The sequence below is a fragment of the Alligator mississippiensis genome, chromosome 7 (assembly GCF_030867095.1).
Source record: "Alligator mississippiensis isolate rAllMis1 chromosome 7, rAllMis1, whole genome shotgun sequence".
NCBI classification, from domain to species: Eukaryota; Metazoa; Chordata; order Crocodylia; family Alligatoridae; genus Alligator; species Alligator mississippiensis.
Genome location: NC_081830.1, coordinates 85,529,600 through 85,545,606, shown reverse-complemented (window position 1 = coordinate 85,545,606; position 16,007 = coordinate 85,529,600). Strand labels below are relative to the sequence as shown.

The 16,007-nt window shown below is 50.5% G+C and overlaps 1 protein-coding gene across 10 annotated transcripts in view; it reads left to right on the top strand.

The window, feature by feature from the left end:
• Positions 1 to 14,494, top strand: part of LRCH3 (leucine rich repeats and calponin homology domain containing 3) — a 98,451-nt gene extending 83,957 nt beyond the window's left edge. For 7 of the 10 annotated variants that reach the window (XM_059731241.1, XM_059731245.1, XM_059731242.1 and 4 more), the window contains 5 exons: positions 247 to 360; positions 1,235 to 1,329; positions 3,146 to 3,283; positions 5,601 to 5,678; positions 7,939 to 10,916. In XM_059731241.1, the coding sequence (XP_059587224.1) occupies positions 247 to 360; positions 1,235 to 1,329; positions 3,146 to 3,283; positions 5,601 to 5,678; positions 7,939 to 8,139 (626 nt within the window). In that variant the 3' untranslated portion in view covers positions 8,140 to 10,916. Of the gene's footprint in view, positions 1 to 246; positions 361 to 1,234; positions 1,330 to 3,145; positions 3,284 to 5,600; positions 5,679 to 7,938; positions 10,917 to 11,123 lie in introns of those variants that run through there. The other 3 variants (XM_059731247.1, XM_059731246.1, XM_059731240.1) reach the window with 1 other exon arrangement.
• The last annotated feature ends 1,513 nt before the right edge of the window (positions 14,495 to 16,007 follow it).

Sequence of the window (16,007 nt, the reverse complement as noted above, 5' to 3'; positions counted from 1 at the left end):
AAGGTCTGTTAGTAGCAGTGCATGGGAGAGACTGCACGCGGGTGCCACAGTGGTGCTGTTTTCTACCCTGTGCCTTGTACCATGCATGGCTCTTACGTATTTCTCACGTTACTGGGGCATGGCTGACATCTGGTTTCTCATTATTATATTGTAATTTGATTTTGTTCTTTTAATTTCTGCTTTGCCAAACCCATTTCCTATTAAATGCTAACCTTTCTCTTCCTGTGCCTCTCCACATTTGTTCAGTCCACCTTTCCCCTCAGTATCCTGGCCCTGCTGCTCCTCCTTCCTACAGAAACCCTTCCCAGCGACCTGAGAGTTTCCTTTTCCGACCAGCTGTAAGGGATGAGACAAACAAAGGTAGGTTGTGCAGCTGGAGGAATGACTGTTGCTAGATGATATTCATTTCTGGGTTTGGATAGTTTTTGCATGGTTTTCTTACTTTAGCAGTAGCTTTATTCTCCTCGAGCTAGCTTTGGAGAGCTAGCTGTGGGTGCCTCCCATTACCCATTCCTAGAATAAACCGTTAGAGTCCTTTTCATGGTTCAGTCCAGTATTTTTGCCCTGGTGAAATGTAGAACTAAGAGATGGCAGGAAGGCAGAACATGACATGCGTGTGTATGCACTTGGGGGTGGGATTTGCTCTCCTGGGCTTATCCTTTCAGCTGTAAAGAAGCCATGGAAGTGCTGTTTCAAGTCAGTTGCTAGTGGCAAAAGCAACTTCACAGGCTTCGCATTGTTCTGTAAAACAACATCAGAACTCATGCCTTCATAATAAGGCTGAAGCTGCATTTGCCATCACTTTATCCGGCTGAAATTCGTTTCATGGAGGCGTTTGTTGACCAAAAGAGAGAGAATTAATTGGGTATAGAAACACCGTAGGCCGATGGTGCTAAACCTTCCAGCCCTGCCGGCCGGATGAGTGGCATGGGTCCAGATCCCATAGGCGGGGTCACTCTGCAGGCCTGATCTGGCATGGGGTTGGTCCACAGGTGTGATCCAGTGTATCAGCCTGACCCCATGTGCTGCACTAAGCAGAGTATGAGACATGGCATGGAAATACTTAAATTATTAATCTAATGAAGAAAATGGGTACGTGGAGGGAAATGTGCTGTACCCAGGCTTGTATGCTGTGCCCATGCAACACTGCAGGATAGAGATTCCTTCCCAGCCATTTTCAGTACTTTTTTCCTGTATGCAATTTTTCTAGCTGTTATTTCATCTTCCCCTTCAGCCTTGGTCCCTGCTAATGATTCGACAGACGCTCGAGCAAGACAGAACGCCAAGCAGCGCGAGAAGGAGCTGGAGTTGATAGAGCAGCTGCGGAAGGTACATACTGATGATAACTAATACACTGACATCTTAGAAGACTGTAAGCGTGATGCTAATGTGACTCTCCTGTTTTGGATTTGTCTCATGTCACACATGCCCTCAATTTTGATCATTTTACGTTGTAAAATTTCCTCTCTGTTGGGTGCATTGTTCTCTAGCTTCCTGTGTTGTGTAATGTCATGTCCCATACAGCAGTGGGGGCCACAGATTAAGCCCTGTGTCCTCCCTGAATGCCACTCATCCTCTGCCCTCCTGCTGCTTTGTTGCCTGCCCTCTAATCTGCCACGTGTCACAGAAGCTGCTTGTGCCGCTTGTGGCAGGTCGCCTACCCAGTCAAGGTGTTGACTCCTGTATCTGGCTGGGCAGCGATACCAGCTTTCATTGCTCCCTTGCTCAAAAGAGTAACAAGCAACTTTGTGCTTTCTCCCATGCGGTCCCACATTCTTGTTGGCAAGGAGCAGTTTATATGCCTCCGCAAAGGTGGTCCATCGTGCATCTTCGCATCACTCCTGAAAAGTCAGCCCAAATTTGGCAAGAGGATGCATGTGCTGAGCTAAGGGTGCTCCCTGTCATGCTGACCAGTGTTAACTACTTGTTCCTTATGCCCCACCACCTCTCTCTATCCATCTGTTGATTCTTGTCTTGTCCACCGAAGCAGAAACCCTCGTTTTGTTCTGTATTTGTGCCAGCCCTAGTCCAGTGAAACTCTGGTCCATGACTGAGGTTTCACGGTTCTGTTTCAACTTGAATCATAAATTAAAAAGGGGCTGTTCTGCGATTCGGCTATGTTCACACGAAGACGGCTGCATTTGGGAGTGCATTAAATATTTCCTGTTTATGCTCAGGAGCATAGGGATCTCCCCTGCAGTTGCAGGTGGTCGTTAACCAAAGGAATCCCCCAAATCTTATTTCCTTGTGATACAGAGTTGTAAGCTGCCATTTGTTATTTTAGACTTTTGTCACTGAGGAAGACATTCTTGCCCGCTCCATCGGCGCTGATTCTGAGCGTGGTGACCAGAAGCAGTCCGAGCTCTGGATTCTTTTCTTTCTGCTTGTGAACTTGAAGGAACCTGTAACCCAACATGTTCTCTAAATGATGCTTTGTGCTGTTGTAGCACCTCTGTCCTCTCATCGCAGAGTGGTTTGCATAAAGCGAGCCTCAGAGTCGACTCCCACGTAGGCCAGGGTTTGAAGCGTGAAAAACAGAATCACTTTAGGTGTGCAGTAATGATTCGCTCAAGTTCCTGCAGTGAGTGAGTAGGACAGGAATCCAGGACTTGTGAGCCTAGTCTCCTTGCTGTAAACACTGCACTTTGCTGCTGCCTTTTGTTTTAACCAGTATAAACTAATGATACTTTGTAGTTCAGTGTTTCTTTACAGGAAAATAGTATCTGGCCTTTGGTGGCTGTTTCCACTCCAAGACTTGTGTGGGCAGCTCTCTTCACTTCTGTTTAGTAAAGCTGCCTTCTGAATACATTTCTGAGACTGGTTCTTCACCCTTGGATTTGTGGTTTTCATCACTTCTGAGCAATGTTCCTTTATCTCTGGTGCTGTATTAATGCCATGTGCTGTGCAGCCAAAACTCATTTGTCATTTAGGTCAGTCATTCTTGCCTTTGCTCAGCTGTGGATCCCAGTGGTGAACAGATCCTGGCTTGGTGACCCACACTGGCATTTGAGAAGCCAGCCATGACCTATCGGGAGGGGGCTATGAAATATTCTGTTGAATGAAAAAGTTTGCAAAGAGCAGCTCTTGTTATCCATTTAACTGGATTTTTAGATTGCGTTGTGGTTTTCTTTTCCTTCCTTTGCAGAATATTGAGTCACGGTTGAAAGTATCTTTGCCCAGCGATCTCGGAGCTGCTCTTACTGATGGCGTTGTTCTCTGCCACCTTGCCAATCATGTGCGGCCTCGATCTGTTCCCAGCATACATGTCCCCTCGCCTGCTGTAGTAAGTATACAAGGTTTTGAGTGTTTGTAGCTACATATGGTGGCCTGGCATTATTTTATAGGCTAGGTGGGAGTCGCGGGCAAAACGCTCTCTTCTACTGCTGAGCAGACCTGGTACAATACCAGTCTCCCTTGCCTACGCAGACTGTGTAGTGCAGCCATGGGGAGGGGAAGCGAGTGAGATTTGCATTTGTCTCTTTTATGTAAACAGTGACTTCATCTGATGCCATGTGCTAGAGCTAAATATAGGATTAGAAAGCTTTATATTATTAGAAAACAAAAGACAGGACTCAACACAAGAACCAAAATACAGGATATTTCACCAGCCAAAAGAAATACAGAGCGGCAGCTAGTAGAAATGTACAGCATTTTCCCTTATGGGTCGCAGTGTGGTTCAGAAGACAGCAGAAAAATGGAGTCATAATTCCTTTGCGGAAGATGTGAATTGATTCCTGTTCCTAGCTGGAGTTTACATTGACGGCAGCTCCTCTCCTGTGAAATCTCAGTGAAGTGCATTGTTCAAGGACCCTGAAGCGGAGCAGATCAGCTCAGCCCAGCCGTGCATTTGTGAGGAGATGCAGAGAAAGGAGCTGATCTTTGTATAATACATGCTAGGGCAGTGCATGGCAGTAGTTACACAAGGCAGCAGAAAAATGTTTCAGAAGTTACTTTGCTGTTATGGGATTGGAACATTTGGAGCTGTTTCTTTAAAAGTGTGTAAAGCAGTGCAGAAAAAGTACAATCTCTCTGACTTCCTTATTAACCAGCAACAAATGTGTGCACAGAAAACACAAGCAAACAAAAAAAAAATCTCTTGGCTAGAAAAAGACTTTGAGGAAACCAAGCAGTGACCTACCTACCACATCCACAAGATAGGAACGGTCTGTTTGCTCATGAAAAGCTCCTTGAAAATCAGTCTCACCTAGGAATCACCTGTTTTCCCTCATTGCTCCTGGCAGATTTAGCTGAACGCTACCCTCGTTAGACTCCAAGCAGAGCCATGCAAAGCCCCCCCCTTTCCATTCCCTTCCAAAAATACATGAGCAATAACTTGTATTTTGCTTTCCACAAGGCAGACAACTGGCTTGTTACAGTCATTTGCGTTGTTTGAAAATAGGATGAATAAAAAAAGGAGAACCCAGGAGTCTTGGGGGAAGTGGGGAGGACTGAAACATGCTGGTTCTGCTTTGGTTTGACTTCTTTTGTATTGGCTCAAGCTCTTAACTGGCACTTACAGCTCTGCGTACCGTATCATTGTGGTCCCTCTTCTGTGGGCTCTTTTGAACAGATGTCCCCGTGGCTTAGATAACAGCCTAACTAAATCTCCTGGTATTTAAGGCAGATTACAGGAACCCTCAGAAGCATGCTCCTACAGCAGTCGGTCAGCAAGCTCTCTGCATGCTGCAGATCTCTCCGATCTTCATCCGTGTTTTCCTACATTGTTATAATCATATAGATTATATTATTAGATCAGTAGATGATATGATTATATCATATAGATTAGATCAACTCAATCAGGGCTTTGCGACAAGCGCCGAGTAAGGGACAGACTGGAGTTGTGCAACCCCTGGAGAAGAACAGGGATCATCGTGGGGGTTAAGCCATGGCATGGCCTCTACAACCCCTTCTCCCTCCGCTGGGGGAAGGGATTGGCATCTGGCCTTAATCTGGCATGCATTACTGCCCTGTCTCTGGCTGGCCCTCCATGGCTTCACTGCTGTAGTTAGCTTGGGCCAAGGAAAGAGGGGGCATGTCTCTGCACAGGCCTGGTCTCATCTCTTCTTTTGCTGACATTTAAAGTCTAAGTAAAGGCAGTGATGCTAACCCAGGAGCCTGAAACACTCATCAGAGGCCTAAATTCCTAGTTAGCTTGCTCGTTAGCTGGTTTCATCTAGCTTTTGTTTTTGCCCATCAATTGAGATACACGTTGCATATTCACATCGTGAAATTGCTGTGTGTCAAAGGGCTTTCTGCTGCAGTCACATGTCTTTGTTCTAGTCTAAGCATGTCTTTAAGACCAGCAGATTGCATCCTTTCAAAATAGACTTTTTAATTAAAAAAAAAAAAAGGGGGGGGGAGTAGTGATCTCTGCACAAGCAAGGTGCGAGAAAACAGGCTGTCCAGTTGTCCATCTCAGTGCTTCGTGAGTGGGCTCCTTGTCTCATGCTTGCCCAAGGAAATACCAAAGTTCCCTGTAGCAGAGCTCTGTTTCGAATTACTCAAGCTCATGTCACCAGGATGTGTTTTTTGGCCTGTGGATTTATTACGAGTTGATTTAAACCAAAGAATACCGTTTGCTCTTCTTCCCTGCTTTGCAGCCCAAACTGACAATGGCAAAATGCAGACGAAACGTGGAGAATTTCCTGGAAGCTTGCAAAAAGATCGGCGTGCCTCAGGTAACTGGCCTGCTGCTCTTGTCGCGGGGCGGGGCGGGGGGGTCTGCAGTGTCTTCTCTAGCAACGTACAGCTGCTGTCTCTGCTTTACAAAGGACACACTGGATGTGTGGGATATGCATCAAGCTCACGATGGTTGTATCCAGTTGGATGGTGTCCTGTAGATTTGTGGGGTACATTGCTTTTACAGTAATGGGGGGGAATCATTCAAATTTTCCTAAGACTTTATACTTGGTGCCTTTTAAAAAAAACTGAAATACACTTTGGAGGTAGACTCGTGTGCGTTCACTCGGAGCCCAAAGTTTCTGGTGTGCCTTCAGAACAAAACCTGGCGCTCAGACCTTTCAGGAGAGCACTTGTGATTGCCTAACCAGGAATCATTTTCTCTGATGTTGACTATCTCTGCATAAATATCCTATGCATAACTCCTTCGTTATATGTCCTTGCTCTAAAACTCTGCTGCCTTCTGGAATCCCTCCTCACCTTGCCGAGGCATTGCATGTTCTCTGTCAGGACAAGAGCCCAAGAAGGAAGTACTGTAGATGATATAGCACACCATAGTCCACCTGCCTCTTTTTTTTTCCCTCCTCCTCTCCACCACTTGGCATCTGACAGCAGCTGTCTTGGGGCAAAAAAAGATATTTTAATAGCTATTTGTGGTTTCTTTCCCCCTGCACTGTATTAATTGGTTTGTTTTCTTATATTAAGAAGCAAGTATTAGAACTTCTTTTGTTGCAGTTGTGTTTTTCCTGTTTGCTTCCTGAAAGGCATATCTGAAAAGGAAAAGTGGACCTAGTGACTCACTTCCCCACTCCTTCTGAGACAGATTGTCTCTTGACAATCGCTGCTAGTGCAGTATACGCCTGGATTAAGTCATTAGTGGCTTTGCTTGCAAGCTGTTTTACAGGTGTTTGCCTTGAGCCCTCAGGAACGTAGCACAAGAACGACGTAGCTGCCTATTAACGTCTTGAGACTCGCTCCTTGGAGAGCTGGGAGCTGTGTAGAGATAGGGGCTTGGTGGGATATCAGTGGTGTGTTGTTCTGAAGTGCCGCCTTACCTGGGTGTCCAGAAGCACTTCAGGATCTCGCACCTTGTTGACCTCCAAGCGACTGTGTGTTTCGTGGAGTTTGGGAGACAGAGCAAGTGAAATATAGCCGCTGCGCTCCCCTGCTGCCTCAGGTGTGCTTTGCTAAGTCTGGGTTACATGAAATTCAGAGAAGCAAATGGGGCTGAATCACCTCGCATCTGCCTGTGCTCTCATTTCTTCTGCACTGAGCTCAGATGAGTGCTCCTGAAGGAGGAGGTCTCTGGGTTTCTATACTAATGGGCTCCCTCCCTGACCACTGGTCGTCCCATGGGACTGAGGTGAGAAGAGGGCATGTCCTCCCAAAGAAGGGCATTCTGCTGTATTGTAAGTGAAAAGATGCCTGCATGTGTGTCCTCTCACTTAATTTTGAGATGACAGAAACGTGGGACTGCCTCAGAGGGTGGGCCAGTGCAGAAATATTTGCCTTTTAAGACAGCAAGTTCGTTACTGGCCATTACGCTGTAAAGGAAGGCTCTTGCATAGAGCTGGGCTTTTGGTTCAGAGGAATTCTGTCAGATGCCATGCTGTGGTGGCTTTGGATGAAAAGAAACCGAGCTGGGCACTGTGATGTGCTATATATGCCCCTGCCCCTCCTTGTTCGCAGCAGCTGCTTCTTGAAGGTTGGTGAGAGGTCCAGAAATGCCGATAGTTTTAGACCGCAGAAGCCCTGCGATCAAGTATTGGGTATCTCTGCAGGGTATGGCATCCAGAGATCAGCAGCAGGTCTGTGCTGCCTGCCTGTGCCAAGAAGAATGACACCAATTAAGCAGGTGTTAATTGTTTAGGACTGGAAGCCTCACTAGGAGCTTGCGGCAGTTTAAAAAAGTCTTATCCAGTTTATTTCTTACTTCCAAGGTGGGATTGGTTTGCCCCAGGACTGAGGCCAAGTGCCCCCTGTTCTCTTGAAATAGATGTGATCATCACTTCTGGAAGCGAGCTGGGCTGCCAGATCCCCGGGCATAAAAACCCGTACAGAGAGGGGTTTTCTGAGCAGAATTGGTTCAGGTCCTTCCTTTATAAGTAGCCAGCTGTACCTTGCTCCTCGTGTTCGTTGGGTATATCTGAGATGTCTGATGACTGTCTGCTTTGTGGATGTTTGTACAACTAACCAACTGACCTCTTCTTTTTTTTTTTCTCTGTCTGTTTTCCCTTCCTGCTCTCACACCCCGGACAGGACAATCTTTGTTCCCCTTCTGACATTCTGCAGTTAAATCTCAGCGTTAAAAGGACAGTTGAAACGCTGCTTTCCCTGGGGACAAAGTCAGAAGAATCCGCTCTTGTCTCCCTTTCCGTCCAGCTCTGGGGCTTTGTGGCGTTTTACTGCACTCTCATGCTAACGCTCTGTATGTTCTATCGCTGGGTCTTTTTCCTCTAGCTGGAGGCCGGTGGTGCTGCTGGCGCCGCATCGCTCCAGGGCTTGGTAACGGCTTTTGTTTTCGGCAAGAACTGTGTGTATAAGTGCATTCCCTCTGCTCCCCCGATGGATGGGACATGTACAATGTATAAGCTCTCCGGCACGGCCAGGTGACCATCCCCGACACCGTTTCCAGTTTGTATTTGCTGTGTGGTAGGAACTGTCCTCCGCCGGGCAGAGCAGGGGACTGGGTCGCGACGCCTGGGTGCTAGTCACAGCCCTATCAACTAGCTGTGTGATAGCGGGGAAAAGCGCATCTCTGCTTTGTGCCTCGGTTTCCCCGTCTGCAAAATGGGAGTGCTCCCCACACCTGTCAAGTGTTTTGAGACTCCCTGATGGAAAGTGCTGTATAACACGCATTCTGTTTTCTTCAAATGTCGACGTTCCTGCCCTGATCTCGCAATCTCAGGAGATGTGGCCTGGTGCTTTTATCAGGAGTGCTCTAGGTTTTGTGTCCTCAGGATTTCCCCCCTCCCCTTCCCTAGAAGAGTGGGTTTCCCGTATTTGAGTCTCTGAGTGGGAGTCGGAAGCACCATGGAAGCGTCAGCAAACCTTGAGTTGCTCCAGCTGGCTTCTCGGCTCCATCAGGCCTGGGGGCCTGTACAGGAGATGCCCTGGGGAAAATATCAGGCTTGGCACCAGACGGGCAGTGTGTTAAATCCAGTCTGACACCCTGCCCTGCCATGCTCAAAAAAAAAAAATAAAGAAGGCTAACCAGACGTCTTCAGCAGCTGCTGGAGTCCAGACTGCCCTGTAGCACGCTCCTTCCTGCCCAGGGACTTTGCCCCGTGGCGTCCCGGGCATCAGGCTCGCCGCTCGCAGAGCTCACGTAGTCTTCCACCGGGCAGCCCCCGCTGCTTTCTGGTGCTTTTATGCATTTCTCAGGGAGCCCCTAGAGCCGAGCAGCCGCGTGCGAGAGGCCACATCTCCTCGGAGTGCGATGTCCAAACTCAGGGCCGACTCGGTCACAGGTAAGTGGCAAGTCCACGTGGCTCTTCTCAGTGTCTGTCCACAAATTCCTCTTTGTCCTGAGAGGCCTGCCCAGCCGCTCTTTCACTGGCGCTGGGATTTGAGCGGTGTTATTGCGGTAGCAGCGGGAGCCCAGTTGCTGCAGTTACCAGTGAAAGAGCTGCTCAGCAGGCAGGCCGGGTCGCTGAGCTCTCGCTAGACCAGGGTTACATAAGACCAGTGGGAGCGAGGGGGAAGCTGCTTGCCTTGTTTCCTGACAACGCTGCGGCTGACGTACAGCGTTGCTATCCGAGAGCGCTGCCCGAGGACCTGGCTCGCTGTCCTTCCTCAGAAGTCAGGGTTACAGCTGATTCAAACAAAAACAAATCCCCGTTGCAGCTATTTTTGCACTCTTTGCTGGTACGGACTAAAATTTAACTCAGTTGCCTACGCTAACTTCTCTTAATCAACACTGTGATGAAAACTGCTCGGGTTTGACACTAACGGTGCCTTCCAGCTTTAAGCCCTTCTGTCTGTCCTAACTCTCTCCGTGGTGTGGATTCGTTCCAACGCCTGTCCCCTTGCTTCTTTGTGTTCCTTCAAGACATAAAGTGAAAACTAAAAGAAGTCAGCGAGAGTCGCAGGGACGTTCCCCGTGAGCTGTTGCCTCCCGATCTCGCGGTAGCCGCTGCCAGCTTGTTAAAACAGGTCTGGCGGGGGATCCGTCTTGCTGTGAGGCATGCGGGGAGGGAGTACGTGTGTCAGTATTCATCCCCTCCGTGCGAGAGGCCTGGCCTGCGCTCGCTCCCCGTTCTGAAGCACTTGGCTCCCAAGCAGCCCGTGCAGAAGGGCAGGTTGGCCTGCGAGGACTTCATAAACGTGCATCAATTCTCGGGGTCCTCCTGGGAGGACAAATTTGGGGTGCCCCATTTTTTTAAATGAAGAGGTCTCAGGCGGGAGCGCTGGTTTGCCCGGGACAGTGGCAGGCTTGGGAGGGTCAGGGTCAGGGTCAGGCCCTGCGTTGAATAGCCCGGTTCTGAGTAGATGCCTTGGGAACTCGCTCCGCACTTTGTATTTTAACCTCCCGTTTCTTAATAAGAACACTTTTTGATGCTGCTGGTAGTAAGTAAACGCAAGGCCAGTAGTGGAGAGCTTGACTGACCCTTTGTATGCATACAGCGAGGATATTTGCTTCACCTCACACTGCCTCTGTGTCACGGTAGCCTGTCCCATAGTACAGCACTGTCGACCCTCCTCCCTATCCAAAGCAGTCCAGTCCTTCAGACGGACGAGGCCCTATTCTGGCATGCAGCAGCCTGCGTGCTCTGCTGTTCCCAGGGATTTCTGCTGTCTCAGAGTAGAGGTCAGAGCAAACGTACGGGCTGAGAGCATTTAAGGGGGGTCTGTTGTGTGCAGTGCATCTCCTGCCGCTGCAAGCGCCCATATGCTTTGCAGCCTTCCCTCCAGCGTTTCCAAGCCACACACTGATACCACTCGATTAAAGGCTCGAAAAAAGGGACTTGGCTTTTCCACATCTGGGACTTAAAAGTATCTCGCGCAGCCCTGGTCCGGTACAGAAATGTAAACGTGGTTTCTGTCGTGCTCTCGGCATTTTATCGTGCTCGCCAGGTGGATTCCACCCCAGCATCGAGGTGATGTCGCTTAAGTTCGCATGACGGAGGAGGCAGATGCCTGCTGCCCCTCCTCTCGCCGCCTCCCCCCACAAGCCTCCTGATTTGTAACCTGTTTTCCGCGAGTGCTGATTGAATAAATAAACTGATTGTCCCAGAGTTTGTGGATTTCTTACCACGGTCACGGTCTGGAGGTAAAGAGCTGTGTCCAGCCGCGGTTGTGTTTGTTCATCCGAGTCGGTAACGGTCCACATCTCGGTCTCCTCCTGCTGGTTTAATTTGCCTTTTTTTTTTTTTTCTTCCCTTTTTTGGTTGATCGTTTTCATCCCTTTTCTTTGTTTTGTCTTTGTTTGTTTCCCCATTCAGGAGCAATTATGTTTGCCTCTGCATATTTTAGAAGAGAAGGGCTTGGCCCAGGTAGCAGCGACCGTCCAGGCACTTCTGGAGCTCGCGCCCCCCAAGCAGCAGCATCACCACTTGTCTGCTGTGTAAAGACCTCCAGGACCTTTTGGTTTCCCTTGGCTAAGCGGAAGACGGTGAAGAGGGCACTGCAGATGCAGTTGTCCACGCACGCAGAGCTCTGTTCTAAGAAGGAAGTTAGTTTCCCCGATTCCTGACAGGAATGTTTTGTTTCATTTCTCCACTTTTTTTGGAGATTGCACCAGTTTCCATTTCATTTTTTACTCCCCTTCCCCTACCCCCTTTTTTTTTTTAACCCCTTATGAAGGGACGCTGGTTGTGGGGAGGGGAGGCGGGTGGGAATTCACATGTCTGGTTGTTGGGAGCTGTGTTGACGCTGACCGTGCGGGTGCTTGATGCACGGGCGGCTTGAAACACTCCCGGGCTCCTAGCACGAGCAGTTTCCAAAGTGGGGAGGGGGGTGCCGTTTCCATTGCAGTGTCCCCATGGAGCTTTGCAGCAGGGTGAGCTGCCACACACCGTTGGACGTAACGATCGCAGGTTAGAGCTGTTCCCTGCAGCTTCCCCCCAGGGCCCAAGCATAAAAAGGCAGGCGATTCCCCGGCCACCCCAGCAGAGAAGATGCTGCTGGTTCCCTCCACACAGAGCACACGCTGCAGGGGAAGATGCTACGCCCAAACTGCTCAAATACCTGCGCTAAGCACGTTAACATCCATTAAGTGGTTGTTAGTCCATCTGTGGCTGGGAACTCATCCTACACCTGTAGGGAAATGGCCCCCCTCTCGCAGGATCAGAGACTCGCTTGGTTCTGCCAGTCCGGCTCCTTGGCTCGGACCTGCTGCCCAAAACAACTGAACGTTTTCCTGCCGCAGATCGCAAACCTGTTTTCGCTGCAGGGCAGAGAGTTATTCCCAGCGACCGGCAGAAGTCCATGGGGAAATAGCCGTGCACCAGCCAGCCCCCACAAAGACCCGGGAGGAATGGCTGTGTGAGCAAAGCACCAACGTGTTGTGAAGGGGAACTTCTGTCCGTGCGTTTGCCAACACCTTCAATAAAGCTCCTGCAGGGCTAGAAACCTTGGCATAGCTGCTCACACAAAAAGCAGCGATTCCAACGTGCGAGTGAGAGACCAAATCTCAGCTTTGCTGCGTGAAAGGGGCCCTAGAGCGCAAAGCCCAGATCTCCGCACCCTGGGGTCCCCACCAGGCCAGGACCACGTCTTTGTAAAAATGCATTTCTCCCCCATGAAATCCTCTTGATGCTCCCTGGCTCACGCGAAGTGTCCCGGAAGGCCACGGTGCTGCTATCACGGCCTGCCCGGGAGGCTCCTGATGTCTGTGATGTCCCATTACGGGGTAGATTCAGTGCCCCAGCAAAGCCAAAAGGATTTGGGGTCAACGAAGGGAAGGGAGGGACAGAAACAGCACTGTTACGATTATGGGAACATTGGGCCCGGCTGGACTTTTTTGCTTTTGATTTGCAGGTCCCCTTCCCGCTCCCGCCTGGTTTGCATAATTGTCCCAAGGTCCCTTGTGGTGGCAGTTGCCTCACTGGCTTCCCAGGACAGCGTGTGGGTGTTGACGCCCCCCAATCAGAGCACAAATCTAGGGAAGTGTGAAGGATATTTAAACCTAGACTGGCACAGCTGTTGCCATCCCCTGCTTTGGATCCTGTGAGATCAGTGACTTGCAATGTAGAAAGGAGGCGAGTGACTCCATAGACAGAGCCGCCCTTTGGAAGGGCCGTAGCTTCCCTGTCGCGGCCCCTTGGTCCTGCTGAAGGCTGCAGGGGACGGGGTGGGCCTTGAAGGAGCATGTAGATAAAAATGGAGACCTTTCACTGAAGTCTGCCACTGTGTACCGAACGGAGGATACAGATTTCTGCCACTCACTGCTATCAACACAGACACATCTGCCGCACACCAGACGTGCTTTGAAAGGGTGTGTTGGGCTCGTCTGAATGTCAGTGTTAGATATTGTGTGTCACGTGCACTGTTTAAATATCACACCCTGCTTTAGGTCACTTAGATTTATCCACTGTAAGAAATCGGTTAGCTTTAAACGTGGGAACATGAAAGCATGTAGTTTGTTCCAGCGCAGCTTCTGGGACCCGCGGACAGTCGAGTGGAACGAGAGTCGGGTTGGTGGAAGTTGAACGTTTCGTTAACGTTAGCTCTTAGAAAGCGATAGGGTTGGATCCGAGTCCAGTCTTCAACACACGGCCTCTTCTCGCCGCGTATTGGAAAACCAGGCGCTGCCACAAAGGATGGGTCGATGTGGGAGCGGAGCTGTACAGCTGAGTTTTGCTTGTAGGCCTGGTCAGGCTTTAATGCCCCTACGGTTTTAAAAAACGGTTCATTTAACCGCTTGGGCCTTGCGTGGGCCCGCTGGCTCGACTCCTTGGTTGCGCTGGCAAGCACTAAACCCTGGGCAGGTGTTTAGGACAAACATCCAAGCCTGGTTTGTGTAATGCACTATACCAAAACCCACGTCCGTTCTCTTCCATGACGAAATGGGGTAGGACTCCTTGGTATGTCTACGTGCAATTTTTGTTGTATCCCGTGCAAGGGGTGGTGTAAAGCAAGCGCAGATGGAATTTTATTCTGCGTTAAAGCAAGACTCGGCGGCCTTTCCTTTCTGGGTCGTTTCTGTTGGCAAAAAAAAGAAAAAAATCCATTGAAGCATTTGGTACATTTCTGTTAGGTCCCGGGTTACCGCCGGGCACCAAACCTCGCAGCTCCGCAGTGCGAGGAGACAGAAATGAAAGTGGCACTTAGCGGTGCTTGACGGCGTTGAGGTGCCGGGCTCGAGATGAGAGCGGCTCCGATTCCTCTGTCCCGGGAGGGAGGGAAGGAGTAGCTGGGACAGCGGCTCTCCTCAGCGGCCTCTCACCCTGTTTCTGTTCCCAGCAGCGAGCGAGGCGCTGCCCAGCAGTTCACCCTTCAAGAGGTTCTTTGAAGGATTTTATTTTCAAAGCAGAGGGTTTTAAGTTGAATTTGGACATGGGGCAGGGGGAGAAGAAATAGCGTTGTACAGATGTTGTGAGGTTTTCCAAACTGATCTAATTTTGTTACTTCTGAAAACCTTGTAAACGTGTAATTAATAGAGGAAAGGGTTGGTTTTTTAAGCTCCACCCTATACTTGTATGTCTGTAAATACATTCCATAATGTCTAAAACTGTTAAGTATAAAGTCTAAATATTGTGTATGTTAAATTGCCTGCCCGCTGCCAGGAGCATGCACTCGCAGCACGTCGATAAGGAAAGCGGAAAAACCTGGGTAAATTGAAATAAAGTTTTCAAACCTCCACGAACCAAAAGATTTCCTCTTGCCTTGCGTCAAGGGTGGCTCGCTGCTGGCGGGTCAGGTGTGCGCTTGCTTTCTGCTGGCTGAGAGAGCCAGCGCGTTTTCCTGGGCCGTAAAGTAGCTCACGTGCAGCGACTCTTTCTTCGAGCATCGCAGCTCGAGGGCTGCGGGCAATGACGTGGTGTTTGCAGCCAGGAAAGGCTCGACCTCGCCAGCCTCCTTGAGCCACGTGGCTTCACTTGCCCTCCTTCCTCTCGGGCTCATTGGAGTGGCCCCCCACTTGCTCCTCACCGCTCCCCTTCCAACTGCAGTGCCTGAGCTGGAGGCTGAGGGGAGCCTCAGCATCGCGCGCCAGCACAGCTTGGCTCTGCCCAGCCTGCGTCTCAACCAGCCCTCGCGGCCTTCGCGCTCTGTTGGCCATCGTCTCTGTCTGGCTATTGCACACGGCTTCCTCTGGCACCTCGGCCTTCATCCTCTTCTCTTCCATTCGCCTCCCTAACGCACTGTTCCCGAAGGCTCGTAACCTCTCCGTTTCCCCAGCGAGGATGCAGAACGGATGCCCGGGCGTCCTCCCGCCCTCCTCCAGCCAGACCAGGACGGGGGCTGCAGCACCTCCGTTGCCACTGGGGCCAGCTGCTCTTTGTGATGCCCCATCTCACTCCTCTGCCTCTCGGGGCAGGGCTTTAAATTGTCGAAGGCCAGGTTGCCGTTGGCTCTGCACTGATGACGGCGCGCAGGGCTGGGTAGGCACTCGCAGCTGGAACTGGCACAGGGAAGGGCTGGAGGTGCACGGGTTGTAGCTCATTGCGGGGGAGGAAGAAATCTCCCTGTGAACCAGCAGCTCGGTTGTGTGGCCCCTTGCGTTCCCCAGCTTCCTCTTCTACTTCTTGACCCGAAAGCCGAGGAGAGCAACAGACTGGCCACCCCTGGGACCAGATGTCCTTCATTCTTGTTAGGGCAGGAGCAGGGGCTTCCTCCCGAGCTGGGCTTTGTAAAGCTTCTCCGACTCCTTGAAACGTGCAGGCACTTCGGGGGTCGGTATCGGTGGGTTTCTCTCCGGAGGCCCAGTCGGACTCCTGGCCCCAGAAAGGAAGGTGACAGAATAACCCCGGGACCAGCACCAGCAGCATCCACCGACAACTGCCTTCACGAGGGCACTCGCACCTGGCTGAGGAAGGGGGACCTGGATGAGAGAGGCCAGCACAGAGCATCTCTTTAGAAACCATTTTTCAGTCCTTTTAATCCCTCCACTGCTCGAAGGCACCAACCCCAGTCTGCGCCAGGCCTCAGATGGCAGCTGGTGTTGCTTTTCTGCGCTCAATTATTTTGGGGAGGTAGAAGGGCACTTTTCCCTACCTCCCTATGACGTGTCTCAAGTGATTTCGCTCCAACTGCACCAGGAACGGCTACCTGTCAGCACAGCCCGGGCAAGGAAAACCTTGGCCCTGCAAGGAAATGGCTCAGCCAGCTGCATGCGCGAGTTGCTGTTACAGCCCCGACAGCCGCGGCTGCCGTGCAGCGCCTGC